The sequence below is a fragment of the Pelmatolapia mariae genome, linkage group LG12 (genome assembly GCF_036321145.2).
Source record: "Pelmatolapia mariae isolate MD_Pm_ZW linkage group LG12, Pm_UMD_F_2, whole genome shotgun sequence".
Taxonomy (NCBI): Eukaryota; Metazoa; Chordata; class Actinopteri; order Cichliformes; family Cichlidae; genus Pelmatolapia; species Pelmatolapia mariae.
The window spans coordinates 14,683,770-14,705,827 of record NC_086237.1 but is presented as its reverse complement, the minus strand read 5'-3'; the positions used below and the strand labels follow the sequence as shown (position 1 = coordinate 14,705,827).

The 22,058-nt window shown below is 42.4% G+C and overlaps 3 protein-coding genes across 4 annotated transcripts in view; 1 reads left to right on the top strand and 2 right to left on the bottom strand.

Annotated features, from left to right (window-relative positions):
* Window positions 1-7,174, top strand: part of dock5 (dedicator of cytokinesis 5) — a 37,348-nt gene extending 30,174 nt beyond the window's left edge. For both annotated transcript variants that reach the window (XM_063489425.1, XM_063489424.1), the window contains 11 exons: window positions 261-342; window positions 454-538; window positions 710-796; window positions 920-1,096; window positions 2,353-2,436; window positions 2,518-2,655; window positions 2,899-3,071; window positions 3,220-3,364; window positions 3,561-3,720; window positions 3,934-4,052; window positions 4,185-7,174. In XM_063489425.1, the coding sequence (XP_063345495.1) occupies window positions 261-342; window positions 454-538; window positions 710-796; window positions 920-1,096; window positions 2,353-2,436; window positions 2,518-2,655; window positions 2,899-3,071; window positions 3,220-3,364; window positions 3,561-3,720; window positions 3,934-4,052; window positions 4,185-4,286 (1,352 nt within the window). In that variant the 3' untranslated portion in view covers window positions 4,287-7,174. The remainder of the gene's footprint in view (window positions 1-260; window positions 343-453; window positions 539-709; window positions 797-919; window positions 1,097-2,352; window positions 2,437-2,517; window positions 2,656-2,898; window positions 3,072-3,219; window positions 3,365-3,560; window positions 3,721-3,933; window positions 4,053-4,184) is intronic.
* A 2,879-nt stretch (window positions 7,175-10,053) lies between these two features.
* LOC134639486 (uncharacterized) lies at window positions 10,054-11,122 on the bottom strand. Its single transcript, XM_063490700.1, has one exon. It carries the CDS (start codon window positions 11,120-11,122, stop codon window positions 10,178-10,180), a length of 945 nt encoding a protein of 314 aa, XP_063346770.1. The 3' UTR covers window positions 10,054-10,177.
* Window positions 11,123-14,973: 3,851 nt separating this feature from the next.
* On the bottom strand, window positions 14,974-21,433 carry vsig8b (V-set and immunoglobulin domain containing 8b). Its single transcript, XM_063490465.1, has 8 exons — window positions 21,329-21,433; window positions 18,597-18,676; window positions 16,597-16,757; window positions 16,271-16,469; window positions 15,879-16,031; window positions 15,641-15,763; window positions 15,322-15,460; window positions 14,974-15,234 (listed from the first exon to the last, which is right to left on the bottom strand). The coding sequence occupies exons 2-8, from the start codon at window positions 18,667-18,669 to the stop codon at window positions 14,982-14,984; spliced, it is 1,101 nt and encodes a 366-aa protein (XP_063346535.1). The 5' UTR covers window positions 18,670-18,676; window positions 21,329-21,433; the 3' UTR covers window positions 14,974-14,981.
* Window positions 21,434-22,058: the final 625 nt, after the last annotated feature.

Here is a 22,058-nt window from a genome sequence, read left to right as displayed (position 1 = left end):
TGTCTGATACCTTCATTAAAGCTTTAGCTTTAGCTTTGGTCCATGGCTAGTTAGCACATGTTAGCATGCTAAGAGAATATGTTAGCACCAGCACTGTGAGAGTTCTTTTCTTAGCTCAGGAGTACAATTTTAAAAAATAAGAAGGCACTTGCTTTTATTTGCCAATTAAGGAAACTCTTAAAACCATACTGAGTTTGACTTGTGTTTGTTGTCTCTGCTTTTTCATATTGTCCCTCGTCTTATCCTTAGCTGAACTTCAGACATCCAGTGCTTTACTGTCAAGCCTGTTCTCACTTTGCCGAAGCAGTTTAAAGACAAGGGGGTTCCAGAGCAGATATTAAAGTGCGTAACAGAACACTTAAAGGCTGATTTATTTTCCCATGGCTATCCTGGGATTTATGGTTCCCTGGGCAAAGCGTTAACTCAATGCTGTCCTTCCCTGTTCTTTTCCAGCTATTACAGAACCAATGAAGTGGACCAATTCCAGTATTCCAGGCCCTTCAGGAAAGGTGAAAAGGACCCAGACAATGAATTTGCGGTTAGGACTTTTTAAATTTACTTTAAAGCAATGACTCATATGTAAGCATACACTCATAAATTAAAAGGAGGCAGAAAAAACCCTGTGTATGCACATACCACACCTCAAAGATTGATGAAGACATGAAAACGTCAGCCTTTATATTTTATTGTTATTTATTCTGCCCTATAGACCATGTGGATCGAGAGAACAACATACATTACGGCCTATCGCTTCCCAGGGATTCTCAAATGGTTTGAAGTCAAATCTGTCTCAATGGTAAGAACACTGGACTAAGCCTTGACGCTCACACTCTGTGTTTTCTTGCGTTGCATAGTTTGGTTCACTAAAATTTGTCCTAAAATACACTTTATTCTTAATGTGTGTCTTTTTAATGCACAGGAGGAAATCAGTCCTTTGAAAAACGCCGTAGAAACCATGGAGAAAACCAACGAAAAGCTGAGTAACCTTGTGCAACAGCAAGCATGTGATCGCTCACTGTCCGTCAACCCACTGTCCATGATGCTCAATGGCATAGTTGACCCCGCAGTCATGGGTGGCTTCTCCAACTATGAAAAGGTCATTTAAAAAAAATATTTAATATGACATTTTCTCTTCAGATTGCTTTTTTTTTTTTTTAACAGACAAATAATTTAAAAGGGATTTTTTTTTGTAATTGGGTCATCTTATTAGGCTGGAAGCTTTGTGGAAGTTCTCAAAGCAAACAAAAATGGTTTCTGTACAACAAGCAGATGAAAAAACATCTCGCGCTTCACAGTGAAATGCTGATTCCAGACAAAGACGTCCTCAACACACATTCACTCAGTTTTGTTTCAATTAAACCAGTGTAGCCAGTGTGTATAAGGATAGTAACTTTTGGCATGGATTTCAAAGAACAGCTCGTGCAGTACTGCGAATGCAGTTATACGGTCATTAGCTAAAGTAACGGACAGATTCAAACTCTAATCTGATGATTGAATTAAAGGAACAGCAGTGCTCATGGAACACACAGAGATCACAGAGAACATACTGTCCTCTGAGAAAACATGGATTTTGATGCATTTCACCTTGTTACAATACTTCTCATTGTTAGGCTCATCTCTGCATGAAAGGGTAATTATTTCTGTGTGTTTTTGAGCCTTCCTGATATCACATCAACAAATGAGAAGTCAGTAGATGGAAATAAGCTTTGTCATTGTGGCTTTAGTCACATAAGAACTCTTGAAGATTTTCACCATGGGAACAAAAAAAGAACAAAGAACAACAAAGTCATCCGTGACCCAGATGACAGCGAACAGAACTTCATACCAAAAAAAATGATCTTTTGAATCCACTTGTGTTTTTTGTATCTCTGGTGTAGGTGGTGGTGTAGAAATACTGCATCTATTAACTCTATTAACTGCATCTTTACATCTATTAAACTATTGTAGAACAGTGTCTCACTGCTTCTCCTTGCAGACTGCATTGTTTGCTGAATTGGTTTCATGTCGCTTGCACAGCTCTTAACTTTTTTTTTTGAGCCAGAATATAAAGCATTCAATCGACCAACTACTGCCAAAGCCCTCTAATAAAACATAATTAATTCAACTCCAAACAATAATGGTGAATTATAATTTCTAAATCCTTTTTTTTTCTCCCCCACTCAAAACTTCTGGCTGGCCTGTTGCTTGTTATGAGCTACAAGATTGTATTCATAAGTATACCACTGTGGCCTCTTTGCCACTCTTTGGAGCTCTATTCAATGTAGCCAGTAGCTGTATTTTAAGTGACAATGCTTTAACAACACAAAAAAACCCCAAGTTGCCCAATTTTCATTCTGGTTCCATTCTCTGCAGGCTTTCTTCACAAACGCCTACATCCAAGCTCACCCGGAGGACCGCCAACGCATTGAGGAACTTAAACGCCTCATCGCCCTGCAGGTAAATCCTTCGCTTGTCATTGCCACGGTATCCATGACAGCAGCCTTCTGTAACACTTAGGTGCTCCTCTCCCCCCTCCAGATCCCCCTCCTGGCAGACGGAATTCGTGTCCACGAGGAGAAGACAACGGAGCAGCTGAAACCCTTGCACAACCGCCTGGTCACTTGCTTCCAAGACCTTCGGGAGAAAGTGGAGAAGCAGTATGGCGTCATAACTTTGGTGTGTTGCCAGCTCAAAAACTCAATTTAATGTAAGAGGGTGCCAACTTAAGCTATTGGCCCTCTTGCCTTCCTATCAAATGGTTCTCATTCAAAGCAGAGTGTACATTATATTAGTGCAGGACCATAAATCTTCCTTTAGCCAATCTATTGCGACCCGTGTTTTGCCTGTCATTGTGCTCCTCCCCTGCCAAGATCTCCTCTCCTCCCCCCAGTGACGCTTAATCCCATTTGTGTGTCCCAGCCCTGCTCTCTCACCGAGCAGAAGAAGAGTCGCGTGGGCTCGGTGGTGATGCCCTACATCCTGCCCTCCACCCTGCGTCGCATGTCCACTATCTCAACCATCTCCAACGCCTCCTCGGGCCTCTCCAGCGGCTCTGCTTCCTCAGACGGGCCCTCCTGCCTTTCCTCCCAAGAGTCAGTCCCAGCATCCAGCATATTTTATCTACCTTTCCATCCTGTCTAGACATTGCTTACTTTTAAAATGACTTTTGTTTTCCTTGTTTAGAAAAAAAAGGTGCACCGTCTGTGCATCTGATTCTATATCTGCTTCATTCACAAACAGTTCCTTGTTGTCCCGTCCCAGTGATCGCAGGGCGTCTGTTCTGTCCCGCTCAGATGAAGACAATAGGATTGCTAGAAAGAACAGAAAGGAGTGGAGTGTGAGCAAATCCCAGAACCTCCTTGAGAGGCAGTCAGATGGAGATGAGGTAAGGCCTTATGCCCAAGAACTGTTTACACACTTCATATTTCTTCTGTTATTCTTATTCCCCTGTAACGTGCACTAAACTAAGTTACTTAAAAAGGCCGTGTTGTTATTGTGTCAAGTGTTTTAGCTGTGAATCGGGAGCAGTCCCGTTGTGCTTAAATGGTTTTGCATTGTTGTGTTTTCCACTTTCATTCCAGACTCCTCCAGAGAAGCAGCAGAGGCCCAAGAGTTTACAGCTGGGGGACCGCCGGCTTACCCTCTCCCTGTTTCAGGGTGTTTCATCTCAGCTCAGCCTGTCTAACCCGCTCAGCCCTCTACCTGCCTCTCCACACACACCACAAACACCGCGCAGCTCCAGTATGTTACCCCCCCTCCCCTCCAAAAAAAGTCAAACACTGCATGTCATCGTTTTATTTTCTCTTAAAGTTATGCCTTACACACGCAGAAACAGGAGGGCTCCGTTGTGTAAGCACATTCTGGTCTGAAGCCCTAATCAGGTCACACACACACACCTCATATTCACTGATGCATGTGGCCTAAAAAGCTTTTATTTCCTCTCTCCTGTCGTAGGTTATTCATCACTTCTCACTGACAATGATGTCAGTACCATTGACACCCCAGGGACTCCTCCACCCATGCCACCAAAGAAACACCCGCATGAGATTGACAACTCCGGGTTTTCTACAGAGGTACGTCTGCTCAGAGAAAAAAAACACCCCCCCCTTACAAATACATATTTAATGTCATGTAAACGCTAAAATATTCTGTTTTTATTTTTATTTGAAGTCCTAACACGAGCACTCTTCTCTCTTTCCCCGAAGTTTTCGCCTCCGCTCCCGATGAAAATTGAGAGCAAGCCTCCTCCACCGCCTCCAAAGGCACGGAAGTCAATGTTCCCGTCCTATGAGCACCCCCCCCAGTAAGATTATTACCCCCCTAATTCTCTGATTTGGCTGTGATTTATAAACATAGCTTAATTTGTGGCAGAATAGAAACCCCACAGCAAGGTACAGATTGCAGAACCATCAGATTTTCAATGGGAAGCATATTTCTGATGCAAGTCGATTATAGTTCCAAGCAGTCCTTTTAATTTTGTTGTTAAGCTGCGTGGAAGTTTAGGTGTGGGATTACTATCACAAGACTGTCATAAGGGTACTAATGTGCAAAAAATAGATATATGATTTTCAGGTACAGATTTTAATTCTCTTTTTAGAAAAGATACTTTTTTTTCTTAACACAAAGCGAATGTGGTGAACAAGAAATGATCAATGTTGTAATGTTATATTTTATTTGTAGACTAATCAGCCACAACATTTAAACCACAGGCAGGAGAAACGAACACTGATCATCTCATTATAATCCAGCATCCTCCTGGGAAGTTTGGTCTTTTGTGTGGATGTTAATTTAACCATAAACACCAGCTAAAGCTGCTGCAGACCAACACATCTACCCATGGGAAAAGCAGCTGGTAGCAATGGGCTCTTTTCCTACTCCACAAAAAAACTGCTCAGGACCTACTTGAAAGCATCCAAAACAGCCCAAAGCATTGACCTGGCCTCCAAACTTCCCAGATTTCAGTCCTATGAGGCTTCCACAAAATGCACCAAACCCTCAGGGGACAAAGGATCTGCTCCCGATGTCCCAGCGCCAGACAGCACAAGACATTCTGCGTGGTCCCCTGTCAGTGGCCTGAATCCGAGCGTCACGATGGGAACCTACTCAGAGCTGGTGGTTTTAATGTTGTGGCTGAACAGTGTGTGTGCTTATAGAGTGACACTGGATGACTCATTTCCCCTCTAGCTGTTTACCAGCATTCCATATTTGAACAGTAAAAAGCTGCATTAGATTCATATCAAACTTGATTGAGAGCAGGGAAAACAATGTACAGAATGTAGTTATTGTTTGTTGATGGTGTCTAAACCACAATGTTTCAGAGACACTGGATGGCATTATTGAATGTGCTGCAGATTATGCGTTTGTTTTGATGTTGATGATGAACTGAATACTGTAACCCGTGCATCCAAACTAAACTACATCATGTTGATGGTGAGGTTCAGTGAAAGGACGTTTTGGAAAATCTGCTTATTTGCATTGGTTAGGAGACATGATCATAGATGCCACTCTTGTACCTCTTTAGTGGGCATGTAGCTGGAGCACAGACTGTGTATAAAAGACGAACGACATCACTGATTGGTTTGTGATTTCTGTATTTTTGAAGCCTCCAATTTAGCTAAACTCATGACAGCTTGCTTTTCTGGAACAGGAAGTGACCATATTTAGGCCACTGAGTGTAGTGCTAAGTTATCAGCTAAGCTGCATCCATGGGTAAGATGAAAATATTCCAGGAAATTCCAGTCAAAAAAACAGCAACACCAGGTCCATGTCTGCATTGGAGCTCAGCAGATATAGACTGATGGCAACATTTGGTGATCTTATATTCTAATAGATCAGCTGACATAAACAGATTTGTTTGTTTCAGTTTTGGCCAAGTCTTCTCAGATCTGCTGGTTTCATATTTGTTACAGTTCAAATGGCTGCTGCCAACAGGGAAGTACACTCTGGTGAACAAACTATGCAACATTAACACTCACAATGTGGTTGAAGAGTGTTTCTGCCATGTCTGTTTTTTTAAATGTTCATTCATTGCCTTATTTATATCCCGATACATATAGATAGTATTTGCTGATAATGTCGACCTACCAATGAATCAATCAGGCTAGTCGGCAAATCTCAAAGCAACCGTGCCCTTAACTTTGAACCATGACTGAAGCTAATTATACATACAATCCCAAAACAAGTATTGTACCCGGCTATAAACATTCACTTCATCTCTGGGTATTTTTACACAAGAGTCTATGGGGACTGACTCACTTTTGGAGCCAGCTTCAGGTGATCTGTGTTTTTGCACTTCCAGGTTGTTGCTTGAATTAAAGCCAAAAGGTTAGCTTAGCTTAGCATTAGACATAGAAAACACAAAAATACACCTGTCATCTGTGAAGCTCAGTTAATAAATAAAATCACGAAACTATAAGAAACCTTTAGTTTAAAGATGACATTGTGTGGCAATCAGAAATAAGACCAGAAAGTTACTGCTCTTGGCAAAGAGATACTCATTCTGCCACATGTAAAACACAACGTTTCCCTCTTTTGTGAACAAATCAGAATATTTTATTAATCCCAGAAGAAATTATGAGATCTGAATTGTTTCCAGTCGGTAGCTGTTTCCAGCCCTAATGCTAAGCTAACTGTAGGTTATGGAGTCATCATTTAGACAATGATGTAAGTGGTATAGTCTCTGTCTCTTGTCAAGAGAGTAAATAGGCAAATTTTCCAAACTTTCTAACTGGTCCTTTAAAGAACCCTAAACGCTATGTGCTACAAGCATAAATACCTCTGAAGTTCACTTTAGTTTGATATTTCAGGTGTGGGTAGATTTTCTTTTTTATCAATTAATTTTCAAGTAAATTATTGCTATTTGTTGAATTGAGTATTTCCTTAGTTTTGCACACCCAGTGTGTACAGAGATTGTTTATTTTGAGTGCAGTGTAATTTTTAGTATGATTTCAATATACACTTTTTCCTGTGCGCTGTCAAAATGTTCTAAAAGAAACCGTATGTGCAAAATCTCTGCATGTAAAAGTGCTTTAAGAATGATAGAGTTGAATCTCTTGTTAATTTGCTAGTGTTTTATTAAATTTACATTGTTTTTACAAGGGATTAACTTCTTTTGTACAGTGGAAATTCCTTAACGTGCATCAAAGACGTTTTATACAAACAATGCCTCAAGAGATATATGATGATCTTTTTTATGAACAAGCTGTTGTTGACTTAACAGAAATAAAGCAGTTTCTGAAATGCCTGCAGACTCCCTATTTTTTTCCCTTTTTTTGATGACAATGATTATTTGAAGGAAAAAAAAAAAAGCCTTTTAGCTGCAATCTTGCCTCCATACAGAATACAGATTACCCTCTGTACCCTCGGTGGAAACACAGCACTCACACAGACAGTTATCGGGATGCTGTTGATGGCGTGAAAGAAATTACCCACTCAAGCTCAAAACATCAACAAACTAGACACAGAAGTGGTGACCTGTGCATTTCAAACACAATTAGAGTTGGTGTAGGTAAGCGATACTTTACTTTAGCTCACTGGTGCTAAGGCTGGAGAGGCTTTGTGTGAAAGCAGGGAGGACTACGCAATTCTTCTAGGAGTTGTGGGATGGTGCTGGTGTTGCTAATCTGTATTGTTAATGGCCTCTTCCTTCCCGTTGGATAGTAGTGAGGTGCGGGGGTGTCTTTCTCCCTTCAAGTCTCATGGGCAGTGGACATTTGAAGGGATGTTCACTCATGCAAAGGAAGCAGCGTAATAACTGCCAACTTTAGCTGGATACTCGGGAACATCTCCATGGAAACAACCTCATAGTGTAACAGGTTTACAGCTTAATGCTGTAACAATTCCAAGGGCAGAAATCACAGCAGCATTGTTCCTTTCTGTTGCAGACGTCTTTCCAGTCTCCTCTCACCTGACTTACAAGCCAGTGGCACGTCGGAGTGTCTGAGTCATTCCACAGTCTGAGGTCACTCACAATTTCCATTTCCTTGAGACAGCACTCAGTCGAAGTTTGAAACATTTTTTCCAGAACACAGTTGCAAACTCTTACACTTCATTTATCAGACATAACAAAGTACTAAAGTACAATTCTGAGATACTTCTCTTAGATATTTCTGCTACTTTAATTCTTTTAGTCCAGTCCACTGTATTTAATTTAGATCTTACTGAGGAAGCTCGGGCGGCTGCTTTTCAGAATATTTACAAGTCATTATAAATTAATTTGCGGTAGAAAATTCGATATAAAATTCAATAATTTATTTTATTTTTCAACCTGCAGGATTTTTTTGGTCACTTGGGGTCAGCAGAAACAAGCTGTGAATACAAAATAAGACATACTGTCCTTCTTAGTTCGTAGACAACATATAACCGTCTCACGGAGAAACCCTGTTCTTTTCAAGTTCCAGGTGGAATATTTATTTTTCATCCATCCATCTGATTTGGGGTTGCTGGAGCCTATCCACAGGGCAGGACACAGGGTACACCCTGGAAGAGGTCATCGATCTGTTGCAGGGCTAACACACATTCACACTTGTGGCCAATTTAGGAATCACCAGTTAACTCAACCCCATGCATATGTTTGGACTGCAGATTGAGTACCTGCAGAGAGGGATCATGTAAACTCCATATGGAAAGGTCCCAGCCTGGATTCAAACCCAGCACCTTCTGTGCTAGCCACTGCACCACCATGCCACCCCTGTTTGTTATAATTTCACTCATTTAAAATGATAATTATCGCATTTATTGCCTTTTGTCTTTTGAGTCTTAATTTGCATCTTTTTTTATCTTCCACTAAATGCAGTGTAGTTTTAAAAAACACAAGTATTTATTTCTTTATTGTTTTAACTGTCAAAGGAAAAAGCCAAAAAGTGATCATTAAAACAGCTTTAGTCTACCGTATGTGCATATGGTAGTTAAGACTGGGTCCAGTTTGAGCAGCTTCAACTTTAGCCATTTCTTTCAGTTAATTACTGAAGAAATGGCCATTTGTAGCCATATTAGCTCTTTTATTTTTTGGTTCCTTTTATTGTACTGAGCTGTTCTTGGTCCCATCTTTAACCTAACTTGCCCCTGTTATGTTGAATCCAGCTCCCTCCAACAAGGAGAGGGGAAGACGACAGGAATGGAAGCGGAGGCCTTGGTACGACTTAACTCCCCTGCATCAAAGGATAATACGCCCTTTCTTACTTTGTCCGTTTAACAGCTGGAGGGATCCCGAGTATGTGTGTGTAGTGGGATTAGCTGCACTATTGTATCTCTGCTTTGAACCTCACTAGGTGGTGCCAGAGGGTGTGAACTAATGTAGCATTGCAAGGAGGTCTGCTGCATTTTTTTTCTTTTTTTCTTTTTATAAAAAAGCCCCTCTATTTACTCAGAGTAGGTTTGCTGGGCATGAGTGCACTTTTCAGGAACACCGGCTTCATATCCACACTCTCAGCAACAGCTACATAAAGTCACACCTGGGAACTGTCGAGTGCAGGTATACACGATTCTGTCGAGGGCCAGCGAACACATATACTAAAAAGGAGGATGTGGGGGTGGGGGGGGCTTCTCTTCATCGGGTTTGTGTTTTTTCCCTCATATGGTGCGGGGATTTGGCCTGGCATCCTTCCAGCTAACGTGCAGGTTACTCCAGTCCCTGTGTGCAGCTTAAACTGTCTGCAACCTGAGTGAGGGGGGAAAAACTCTTAAAGCCAGGTTCTGCATACGTTCCTGTTTTATTAATATGCTCTGTACTCTTACCTCAGTCACATGTATTTTTTAACGTTTTCAGATGGGCCCCGAGTTACATCATGTCTAAGCACGCATGCTTTGGGATCTGTTTTACAGGCCTGACTTATTATTTGTACTACTGAAATATTAACATTCATAGGTACTGGCCTGGTCAGCTGGTTATCTGGCCCCGGTGTGCGTTCACTTGCAGAGCTCTAAGTGGCCAGCACAGCTAAAATCCCATTCTGATGCAAGAAACCGTAATTAATGGTGATGCAGCAGGACAGTAGTCATTACTGAAATTGCTAGCACAAAAGATAAAAGAATACTTCAAAGTTTTTTAATAAGTTCAGACAATGACCAATTGATTTCAGCACAAAGACCTCCAGCAGAAAGCAAATTGCCTTTTTTTTTTTGTCCCCCAGTTTTTAACTTTTGAAGGAAGGCTGGCTTGAGTCTTTTGTTCGGGCACCTTCAGACAAGACAAATACAGTTATTCACTCAGCCAGAAGTTAAAATCATGTATCAGCGTTTTCCAAAGAGTCCTCTTGCCGTAGATGAGCACCACGGCAGCAACGGTCGTGTAGAGCGATGTGAAAAAGATTGTGAGAGAGAGGGTGCTCTCTTGGTTCACCACAATTTCGTAGTTGACATACAGGTCGACCACGAGCAGGACGAGGAAGTTGGCCACTAGACCAAGAGCCATCTCGATGACTCTTATCTGAGTGCCCAGCTTTGGAGGGTGGGTTCCATTGGTGCTAGCTTTCATGTGCTGGAGATGGATGGCCAGGTGAACAGAGATGGAGATGCAGCATTTCACCATGACCACCCCTGGAAATACATCAGAGAGGAGCAAGTACATGACTTGATAAACCTTCACAGAAGTGGTGTCAGAGAATACAAGTCCACAGTCTCCATTTGCTTTGTAGGTGATGTTGCCAACTGCGTTTCCAGCAGCGCTGCTAGCTGCGTTGCCAGCATTAAACAACATGAGCATTGGCAAACAGGTGCCAAAACCAAACAGAGGGATGAGAATCACAGCTACGGTCACGTGCTTGACGATAACATCTTGGGCGTGTGTGTAGCAGTGGTTGGGTTCGTGAACCAGCTTGGTGCTGTAGTAGAAAGTGAGAAAGCTGCTGTTCCACATGATGGTGAACTTGAAGCTGAAGGTAAGCACCAGCAGGATAGCGTAGCCTATCTGGGCAATCTGGCAGTTACTGTCCACCTCATCCATGGTCATCCAGAAGTAGCAAGTCATCTGGTGAGCAATACTGGCCACCGACAGAGCCATGGTGATAGTTTCACAAGGCGTCCACTGCTTTTTCTCCTTGTAGTTCAACACACTCATCAAAGAGATATAGGAATTAAAAAAGACAGTGGTGATGCCCAGCACACCCGTCATTACCCAGAGGGCCAATTTATTTAACACAAACATAATAACTTTCACCCCAAACTCTTCTGTTGTGTAAACTTTAACGAGGATACCGTAGTCTTTAAATCTCCGTGCAACACTCAGCAGTCTGTGTGGGCTTCTGAAGTGCTTTGTTTTTGCTGCGTTCAAAGAGATGACAAGAAGGGGGGGAGAGGAATAATAAATTATATACACACACTCCAAAATCAGATGATTCTTCATTTCTGTCACAGAATTCAATCAGTCACAGCTTGTCAGAAGGGCCCGAGGAAAAGATTCACACATTTAGCATTTGAAATTCATTAAACAGATACAAATAGGCCCAATTAAAATCTTTGGTCACGGTTCGAATTTTATGCCAATTCTGAAATTTAAGGTGGTCACATGCAAAGCAAACAAGTGAGGTAAGAAGGTTAGAGTAATTAGTGTAGGAAATTCCTACACTAGCGAAGCTCACCTGGGTCAGATATTGTGTTTTTTATTGCCGTGAATCCAACTGAAGGTTTCTGCTTACGTTCTCTTTGCCTGTTAGTCGTGACAATATCCTGTCTGGCTCAATAACTTTGGCAGCAGCTGAGGAATCCTTTGTTTTGTTTTGTTTATCCAAGCATTAATCCTTGCCTTGAGTTGTCTGCAGGATGCACACGCAAGGTGAAAGTCTTGGATCTAAGTTTTCTTTTCACTGGGATTTATATGTTCACGTTGGGTACGATTTGCATCATCTTTGACCACAGGTAGTGGCGACAGCTGGTTTGCATTGACATAAAGTGGACAGGATATGTGCTCATTATACACAGATCAAAAAAATAAATAAATAAAGGGACAATTTGAAAACATCAGATCTCAATGGGAATCGATGAGCTTCTGGACAGTCTGAGCTGCAACCTGACAGCATTGGATGGACTAAAACATAATGTCCCAGAGGTGCTCTGTTGGATTTACGTCCATTCAGTGGTATCAATTCTTTCTTTGTCATAGAACTGCCTGCATACTGTCATCACATGAGGCCAGGTATGGTTTTGCACCCGGAGGAACTTTAATCCTGATACCTAAAGGCAGTTAGGGCGCTGTTGTCAAGCTTGTAGAGGTTTGTGTGTCCCTGATGGAAATGCTTTCCCAAACCATCACTGGACCACCACTAAACTAATGATGCTGAATGATGTTACAGGCAGCATAACATTCTCCACGGCTTATCAATACTTTTTCACATCTGTCACAAGTACTCAGGGTGAACCTACTCTCATCTGTGAAAAAGCACAGGGTGCCAGCGGTGGACCTGCCAATTCTGGGATTCTATGGGAAATTCCAATGGAGCTGCACAGTACTGGGCAGCATGAAGCCTATTTCTGGTTGTTTGGTAAGAGACATTCACACCAGCAGCCTGCTGGAGGCCATTTTTTAGCTCTGGCAGTGCCCATCCTATTCCTCCTTGCACAAAGGAGCAGATACCAGTCCTCCTGATGCAGTAAGGACCTTCTATGACCCTGTCCAGCTCTCCTTAAGTAACTGGCTGTCTCAAAGAATCTCCTCCATTCTCTTGAGACTGTGCTGGGAGACACAGCAAACCTTGGCACCTCATGCTGCCAATAATGACACTGACTTCAAATTCAAAACTAGTGAAAAAACAGTCAGAAAAGACGAGGAGGGAAAAATGTCAGTGGCCTCCACCTGTAAAACCATTCCTGTTTTGGGTGTTGTCTCATTGTTGCCCCTCTCGTTTCATTTCATGACCAACAAAGCAGCTGAAACTGATTAACAACCCCCTCTGCGACTTAACTGATTAGATCAATATCCCACAAGTTTAATTGACTTGAGGCTGCACTGATTAAAAAGTCCTTCCATTTTTTTTGAGCAGTGCATATTGATATCCAATGACTTTACTGTACGTCTGTCAGTGCAGCACAGCAGCTCAGCCAATCCACAAACCACAATCCAACACGCGCCGCATGCAAATACTTATTCCTGTTGTCCGCCACATATTTACAAACACCAAACCGCCCACGCGCCCATTTACCCGATAAGAACAGCAAATCACCTTTAAGTCACCTTCACAAGCCGTGCTCATGCAGCACCTTATCACTTTAGCTTGTGCTGTGGAGCACCCCAACTTTCTTTTTAATGAGGTGCTAACTTAAATTATAGTTCAACTCTATTTAGATTTCTTGTTTACTCCATTTATCCAGTCAAAACAAGCAAGATGCTGATTTCATAGGCACACAGTATGGCTTTCTCAACAGTCTGTAGTCACACTTTTCTTTATAAAAAAAAAAAAAAATCACGTTAAGCCAAATTTCAAGGACAGATTCTGCCTTTTTTTTTGCACAAGAGCATTAAAAAGCAGTTTTCCATACAAAAGCTCTTTGAAAGCAGACTGAGGTGGTAGCCTTTTCTTTTTTTGTAAAAAATAATAATAATAAAAAAAAAATTACTATGCCAACCCTGTTAAAACTTCTGCCCTCCAAAGCAAGACTGCGATTTTCCAACAAGGCTTCCAGAACAGTATTTGTAATTAATTATTGTATCCGTTTTTCTGCTTCATGCACGGATCAAAGGACAGGCTAACGTGTGAGCACATGAGAGAGCTTGACGGATGTGCATTTACTGGGAAAGAAAGGGGAGAAAAATACTGGTTAGAGCAAACAGAAAGTCACAGACATTAACACGGACCCACAGAGGATGTGTTTGTCTTCTTGGGAAGCAAACAAACGACAAAGTCAAGCACAGCAGAGGTACATTAAACACTGTGTTATGCGAGTCTGTTGGTGTAGCTGTGTGGTGGGTTGGGGTGGGGTGCCCCTTGCCCTGAAGGGGACTGGAAGCAGAATTACTGACCAAGCCACACCACTAACAGCAGCTCTTATTCATTCAATATGCACCTTTTGAAGATGGGATCAGGGGGAGATGGGGCACTTTTGAAGAGAGGTGGGGCTGCAGGCACAGTGCTGAATCTGCTTACTGAAGGTGTCAGCTGCAGGTCAGTACCTCCAAAGTTAGACTAAGAGCTAGTTTACCTTCTTCCTACCCCCTCCCCAAAAAGATCAGACACGCATCCCTGCACACGACATGAATGAAGCAATTTCGCTTCGTTTTGCTCTGCAAATTTTTTTGTTTTTTGTTTTTTTTTTTACCAGAAGGCAAACTGACATAAAGAGGGTCAGAGGCAAAGCTAACTATCCTAAAGTGTCCCCAATTATCGAGCCACTTACACCCCTGAAAATAGCCGCAACTGTGAAAGCTGTGAGAACACATCGAGCATATTAAATCACCAAGATTTTGAGGTTTTTTTAAACAAGAACTTTGCACTAGATATTTATTTTAATGGATTCTTCATTCGTTAATCTCTCTAATTAAGCTACATTTGTACACATGTGACCCATGTGGACCAACAACACAAACACCCGAATGCCATTTACATTTGTTGTTCGCCTTGACTTGCCAATTAAAACGTTTAACTGTACAAAATAAAAAAAAATAACAAGAAGGAAAAAAAGCACCATGATAAAAAATAATTGCTTTGCTATATACATTTTACATACAGTTTTACAAATTAAAAAAACTAAGAAAGCAAATCTTATTTGTGATTATGAAAGCCTGTTCTTCTTCTGTTTGTTTTACACTAGCAGTGATGTGCTAAAGTGCTTCATGAAAGTCAGCTGATACATAGAATATGTCACATGAGGGTAGGATTTTACGAGTCAGTAGCTATGCAAACACTCCCATTGTTCCCTGGTTTAAAAAACATGTATATATTATTGCACCTCTTGGCCCTTATATACTTCAGACACAGAACATTATTTAAAAGGTGTTGAGTCTTTTTTTTATCATAAAGTGTAGTTTAGCACTAAAAATAAAATTAAGAGCCTGTTAGGCTTGAGGTTTGTGGTCACACGGCGTATCCATATTTAGGGTCATATGTGAGGTGAGCGGGTATCTCCCCTCCTGTGGTCGACCCATTGCTTCCATTTGTGAAGATTGGGCCCGATTCGCTGACCGTAGGCAGATTGCCCCTTACGGAACTGTAGATGACGCCGTGGTGAGTGCGGTATCCCATCACCGAGCGGAGGCTGGAGTGCCGGCTGGAGTGCATGCTGGAGTTCCTGCTGGGGGGCCTGCTCTCCGGGGCCTGCACGTCCTCCCTGGGAAAGCAGTCACGCAGGTTCTCGGTTAAGCTGCTGCGCCGATCTGAGATCGTTTGACAGATGCCTCAAACGGCCGTAAAATACCTTATTTCATTCGCGACCTCCTTCTGGTAGCGACGCTTGTGGCAGCAGCAGATGAGGAGCCAGATGAGAAGCAGGAGGAGCAGCAGAAGCAGCAGAGCGCCTATCACCGCGCCGGCTATCACACCTGCTTTATTGGTAGCTGGAAGAGACAACGTGGTGCTTAGAAATCAAACGTGTGCAGCTCACCTTCTTAAATTCCAAATCCAACAAGAGGATTACATGTGATTTTGCATAAAAGCAAGTCAAAAAAAGGTACCTTCGGGATATGAGTGTTCAGAGCTGTTAAACTGAAAATAAGATGATGATATTGTAGACTTACGGTTGTATGCACGCAGTACGTATTTACACTGCCCTTTGCCCACAGCGTTTGCTGCCTCGCAGACATAAGTTCCAGTGTTGCTGTCTGTATGGTTCTTTATCAGAAGCTCCCCACTCTGTTGGTCTTAATGAAAGAAGACAGCACTGAGTACAAGCACATTACCTACACAAACACAGCAGGATTAGTGCTTAGAGAAGAGCATTCTTAGAAAAAGGCATCCTGGTGCTAAGTTGCTTACTTTGAGTAGCAGTGGATGGCATTGCAGCTCCGTTTTCTCTCGTCCACACGTAGCTGATGGGAGCGGATCCCTGACGGGATATGCAGCGGAGGGAGACTGTGCTTCCTTTCTCCTCACCACCTTCAACCCAACACTTTGGCGTCGATGGGGGAACTAGCGAAAAAAAAGAAAGAAACAACCCATATGGCACAAAAACTATTTTAGTGCAATGCTCTGATTCAACACAGAAGCATCTGGGTATGGCTGCAGTGAGGTAATCTACTGAGACAGAAAGAATGGAGGAGCCTTTGCATTCCATGTGAATGAGCACATTTAAAAGCAGACGGCTGAGAAATGAAACAAGTTAGACCGGTTAAAAAAAGCAAAAAAAAAAAAAAGCAATTCGTCCTCACCCAACACCACCAGTGTGATTTTTCTCGTGTCGATGCCTGGGAGCTTCTTGACTTTGCACTGGTATGTGGCGGTGTCTGAGACTGTCACACCAGTGATAGAGATCGAAGCATCTCCCTGGTCGGGGTTCCCTGTGAAACTGAACCTTTTGGAGAAGCTGTTGTCCATGTAGTGGGTCTGGCCACCTGAATATGATAAGATCTGAGAGGCAAGATTTGCACTGAGTAATGTCTTATTTTTGATTCAGGTTTGCCAGCTAACTGAGCCTAAAGGCAATATTTCCTCTGTCTTTCTATAATTCCTCTCTGTCATCACACATACAACATACCACTTTGTCCTTCTGTGTCATGTCCGGACTGACGTTGGACCACTCAATATCCAGCGGTCCTGTGTCTGCTGCGGCTGGAGTATAGGTGCATCCCAGTTTAACAGTCGTTCCTGTTGCATACTGAATGGTCTGCGACCCCGTGGATGTTATCTGCATCGCCTCTGTTAACATGGGATGAAACCAAAAATTCTATTAAGCTCCGTCTAACTTAGAACAACGCTTTCTTTCTCCATTGGATTCTTATAATCGTGTACCTAAGTTAAGAGACAGAAAAAAGACAGAATAAAATGAATTTCGCTCTCAAACGTATTAATATTTCTCCCACTTAATGGCATTCAAGCTCTGGGCCTGCGCTCCTGTGCCGTCTCAGGGAGGAGAAGAAGTGCTGATGTGAGACTAATAGGCCTTTTAAGTCAAACTGAAGATTTTGAGGGCTTGGACATGAATTAAAGTAAAAGTTTCTTTTTATTTTTGGGTTGGGGTTACATATTAAATTTAACTTATTAAACTCTGGAGGCTTATTAATTGTCTGAAATATATCAGCAAATAATGATGAAAGCTGAACACACGAGCCAGTTACGAGCCGTCTCTGAGTTGACACACACTCCCTGCTGACTCACTCTTTACAGCCGTGGATTTTTATTCAACTGTTGCTGGAGTCAACGCTGATAGCGTGGCGACACATTTCAACAGATCAGAGTTATTTATCTCGATAATGTTCGACTCTCTCTTCTTGCCATCCCTCCCCCTTCGCTCGGGTGTCTAACCTTCAGAAAATATCTAAATGGAGCTCAAATCAAATCAGCCTCTGTTTTGACATCGCTCATCATTAAATCCACTATAACCCTCTGAAAGCACTCGGAATGCACTTTAGTGGCACCACAACAAAGCAGAGGATGTCAGGGGTATTGATGAAAGTGTACACAATGGCAGATGTGACGAAGTGAGTGTGGAAAAAGACCAAATTAGTCAGTCAAATGTTTACACCGTGAAAGCCCCCCTCCCCAACTCCCAACACCCCCCAAGGGCAAAACACTGGGATCTAAAGAAGATGCGTTTTCCACGTGAAGAGGCCACTGAGCTAACTTGCCAGTAGGTTCAGCCACTGAGCTCAGTACAGACATACACATCCCTGTGCCTTCCCCTCATTGGCAAATACAAAGGCGCCTCACAGTTTTTGTTTTTGTTTTGTTTTGTGTGTGTTTCCTCCTGCTCACCCCTACTTCTTCTCTGGAATAATTTTATGACTCGTCATAACAGCAGAAGCAGAAGCAGAAGCAGAAGTAGTAGTGTTTACATCAATGATGCAGATGAATTTAAAGGAATCGCCACGTACAATGCCAAATCCTGGATGTCGCTCACCGTAAATAAAATGATGGTTGGAATACTGCCATCATTAATGTTGTTTATTCCTCCTGTGAATGGAAATGCACATGCCCAGGTGCTTTCCTCAAATAGTCACGATAGAACCGAAAGAATCAGTCGAGGCTCTTTACACGAAGGCGGTGAATTTTTGGTCTAATTAGGAAGCATTATCTGAATAATGAAGGGGACGTTGAGGTTTGAGGGTTTTTTCTGGGCGTATTTGATGTAATTTCTTTGCGTATTTATGCTGCTCTTATATTTAATACAGACAGCTTGGATGGGGGCCCGAGGCTAATTACTCCCCCGGTCGCAATAAAATCCCTCAGGGTCGCGCTTTGCAAATGCACATAGCTGTTTGACCCTCAGCCACAATAATTTAAGGTATGAATGCTATGCAGGGTACTTCTCAGCCATCCCCACTACAAACGCACGCTTCAGTGAGTACGTGAAATGGTCAGATCATCAGCTGAGTTAAAGTGAACTGTATCTGCTGTGTGGATCACAAATCAGATTCAGAATTCCTAAGAAAAACAACTCTTCTGCTGGTGATTATTGTGTTCCCTGATTCAACATGCTCAGAAACCTGAAACAAACTCCTTAGATGTAACCAAAAAGAAAAAAAACCCCACACTCACCTGTTCTCAGCTGAATTGTCACCAGAAACAGCACAGCCACCTTTAGCCTGACGCTCGTGAATGCTGGCTCCATTTTCAACCTGAGAGCAAACATACTATCAGGAAAATAAGAGTTTTAATCTAAAGGCTTGTATTTCGCATCAAAAAGCAAAGATGTCTGGCATCATTTACCTCTCCCCCACAGCCTTTATCACTTTCGCTTAGTTGTTTATCTATAAACTTACATCACCTGAGAACTCAGTAGTGACGGTTTATTTTGTGTGTGTGTGTTTGTCTGTACAAACTACTAAGAAAATCAAATGTTGATCGATAAACGCTATAAAGGGAAGAAATAAAAATAACAGCTCTGACATACCTTAAGGTGAAGACACAATCCACAACAAAAGTATGTCCTTCGAGGCTGTGACAGTACAGGTGTAGCAGGCTTATTTTGTCCTCGGGTGAAACTCAGCAGTAACTATGGCCACACCCTCTCTGTCCATAGTGCACCTGTTGGCCACTCCTAGACTTGGAAACACGCCAAGCCCCCTTCATACTTGTTTTTATTTTTTCTTGTTTGAATAAAAGATAATCAAAAAATATGAAAAGAGACTTTTGCTAGTTTTAGGTTTCCAGTCTGTGTGTGTGTCTTGGGTGACAACAGTTTAATGAACACCTACATGTACTTTCTTGCTTTTTTCACAGTTTTATCTATCATCTATTTATCACATCTATCATCTGTTATTTCATAACAATGCAAATTCTCTCTGTTCCTAACACTACGGTATGATAATTCTGCTGCATGCTGTAGAGTTCTTTGTGGTATGCTTAGTTTTAAGGTAAGAGGAAAGTTATGATACTTGTTTACTTGTCTGAATGGGCCAGAAAAAAATGTTGCCAGCCCTTGTGTAACCCGTCTTCCTGGCGCTCCCATGAACATACACTGACTGGTTTTTGTTGCTCTGCCACACAGGGCACATAGTGAGATCCATGCTGATTTGGGACTAAAAGACAACTTAACGTGACAGAGCGGCAAAGCGCAGTGCGGCAGCTGCCACTGCCGTTCATGCTGTTAGTGAGGTTGAAACGGCTTATCAGCTATGAATGATTTACCAAAACACAAAGTTTTGATTTAGGCCAGAGGAGTATCAATTCCTTTTATTTTTCTGGCTCAACTGTGGTATCTTTTATGATTTACAGTTCATAAATGTGCTATTTTTCTTATCCCGTTGCTTAGTGAAGCTCCTCAGTTCATCCACCATCTGAAAAATGCCATTTTAGCTTTTTCCCCGTTTCTTTGGGCCATCTTACTTCTGATTGCATGCTCTTAGTAAACAAAGTTTGAGCAGCAGGTACACAGTCCTGTGCTCACAGCCTGCAATGACCATATTAGGAATTTCCACCCTCAGTGACTTCTAAGACCAAAAAAATCATTCTGAAACCAAATGTTCTAGACTAAAGCTTGAGCTGTTGGCTCACACTAAGTTCCTTACACACAAGCTGATCTCATTATTTGAAAGTTTGCACGTGTTTAATACACTATATTACCAAAAGTATTCACTCACCTATTCAAATCATTGAATTCAGGTGTTCAAATCACTTCCCTGCCCACAAGTGTAGGAAATCAACCGGGGCATGCAGACTACTTCTACAAGAATTTGTGAAATAATGGGTCGCTGACTGCACACCAGTGCACAAAGAAAGGTCCATAAAGACATGGATGAGCGAGGTCAATGTGGAATAACTTGACTGGCATGCACAGAGTCCTGATTTCAACCTGACAGAACAGCTTTGGGATGAATTAGAGCGGAGACTGTGAGCTAGACCTTTTCATCCAACATCAGTGTCTGACCTGGAAGAATGGTCAAAAATTCCCATAAACACTCCTAGACCTTGAGGACAGCCTTCACAGGAGAGTTGAAGCTATTATAGCTGCAAAGGGTGGTCCGACGACATATTAAACCCTATGGATTAAGATGAGCATTCCTGTGAAGGCAGATGAGCGAACACTTCTGGCAATATAGTGTATGAGCATGGATGAGTAACAGAACAAATATATCACAGAAAATAAGGAAAAAGCATAATGGGTGCCCTTTAAGAGGCTCATTATGGTTTATTTAATTTGTTTTAACATGCAATATATCTGTCTGGCTAATGATGTAAAAATAAAAAAAAAGATCTTTTCAATGAAGTGAGATGTGCCGTTGGAATCATTCAGTACTGACTGAATGACATTGTACAGTATGATGTGAGCGCGGAGCGTGACGTTAACCATTAGGAAACTTAAGTGCTGGGTTAATGTGATCCTGCCAATAACGTTCATTAAAGAGATGAACAAATTAGTAACGCTCAGTATGAAACATGATCAGAAAGCAAATCTGAAATCAGCACAACCCTGTTCTCATTTGGTGCTCGCTGTGTGTTTGCAAGCTTTCTGCTAGAGCGTCACGCAGCGAGCCTGAGTGACACCACACCCATAAGTCTGGGTTTGAATGTGTCCATGAGTGATCCACCAAATATCGGGGTATGTGTGAGGCTGTGCGGTATGGCTGCTTTATCAGCAGGTGGTTAATTGCCCCACTTCCTCCCCCTGGTGTAAGAGGAGGTTCTGGCACTGGAGCTCCGAATCGAGCAAGCTGTGTGACAGGGCGAGGCGGGACCGAACAGACAGTACTAGGACACTGACAAGACCACCATTAACACTGCATGAGAGCGTGTAGACAAGCATGATGAATACATTTGTGATCACTGACCTGAATGTTCTCGACTTGTTGCATCTCTTTCACAGCATCTTGATCGCCCAGTGCTTTTGTAATTATCCCGCTAAACTTGGTAGATGTGGAGCAGCCATGCTGTGGCTCTGTCTTTAGAGCCAAGGCTCGCTTCAACCCACATCTCTCTTACCAGATTTGGCACAGGTAGCCTAATCACACCACAGGGTTGCAAACAAACCACCTTGACAGATGTCCAAATTACAAGAAAACAGCATAGCAGGGGAGGCAAACAAATGACCAAAGCAGGGAGGGGAGAGGCTACAGAAAGGCTGGGCTTGCCAGCAGCCATACTGAAATAGCACAGCAGCGTGACTCACGGTGTGTCAATGTCAGGGAGCCAGTTGGGCACACATATTCGTCTTTTTAAGGTGGAACGCCACTGGGACAAGGATGGCGCTTCTGGCAGAGGGGAGCAGTCACTCAACCCCTCAAAGAGCAACGTGAGTGGAATACAGCCAGCACAATCTGGGCCACACACTTTATTCATGACCTCTTGAAACTCAGCAATTAAATGTCCACTCTGACAGTGAAATTGATTTTTTTTTTGTCTTTTTCTTTTATACCAATCAGTCTGTATTTGCAGATGTCCTGCAGATCATAAATACACTCTACAGCCCGGTTGGTGTTCGTTAGGCTGTGCAGTAATGGGACCAGAGCTAGCATCGCTTTTAAGGGTTTCCAGTCGACATCCAATTCTAACTGTTGTCTT

Bases quoted from the DNA above. Each gene is read 5' to 3' on its own strand.
- LOC134639486 (XM_063490700.1), bottom strand. From the start codon at position 11,122: ATGTTTGTGTTAAATAAATTGGCCCTCTGGGTAATGACGGGTGTGCTG.
- vsig8b (XM_063490465.1), bottom strand. From the start codon at position 18,669: ATGGAGCCAGCATTCACGAGCGTCAGGCTAAAGGTGGCTGTGCTGTTT. The intron at 16,470-16,596 runs GTATGTTGTATG...CTTGCCTCTCAG, and splicing joins TGACACAGAAGGACAAAGTG to ATCTTATCATATTCAGGTGG. The intron at 15,235-15,321 runs GTATTTTACGGC...CTGCTTTCCCAG, and splicing joins GAGGTCGCGAATGAAATAAG to GGAGGACGTGCAGGCCCCGG.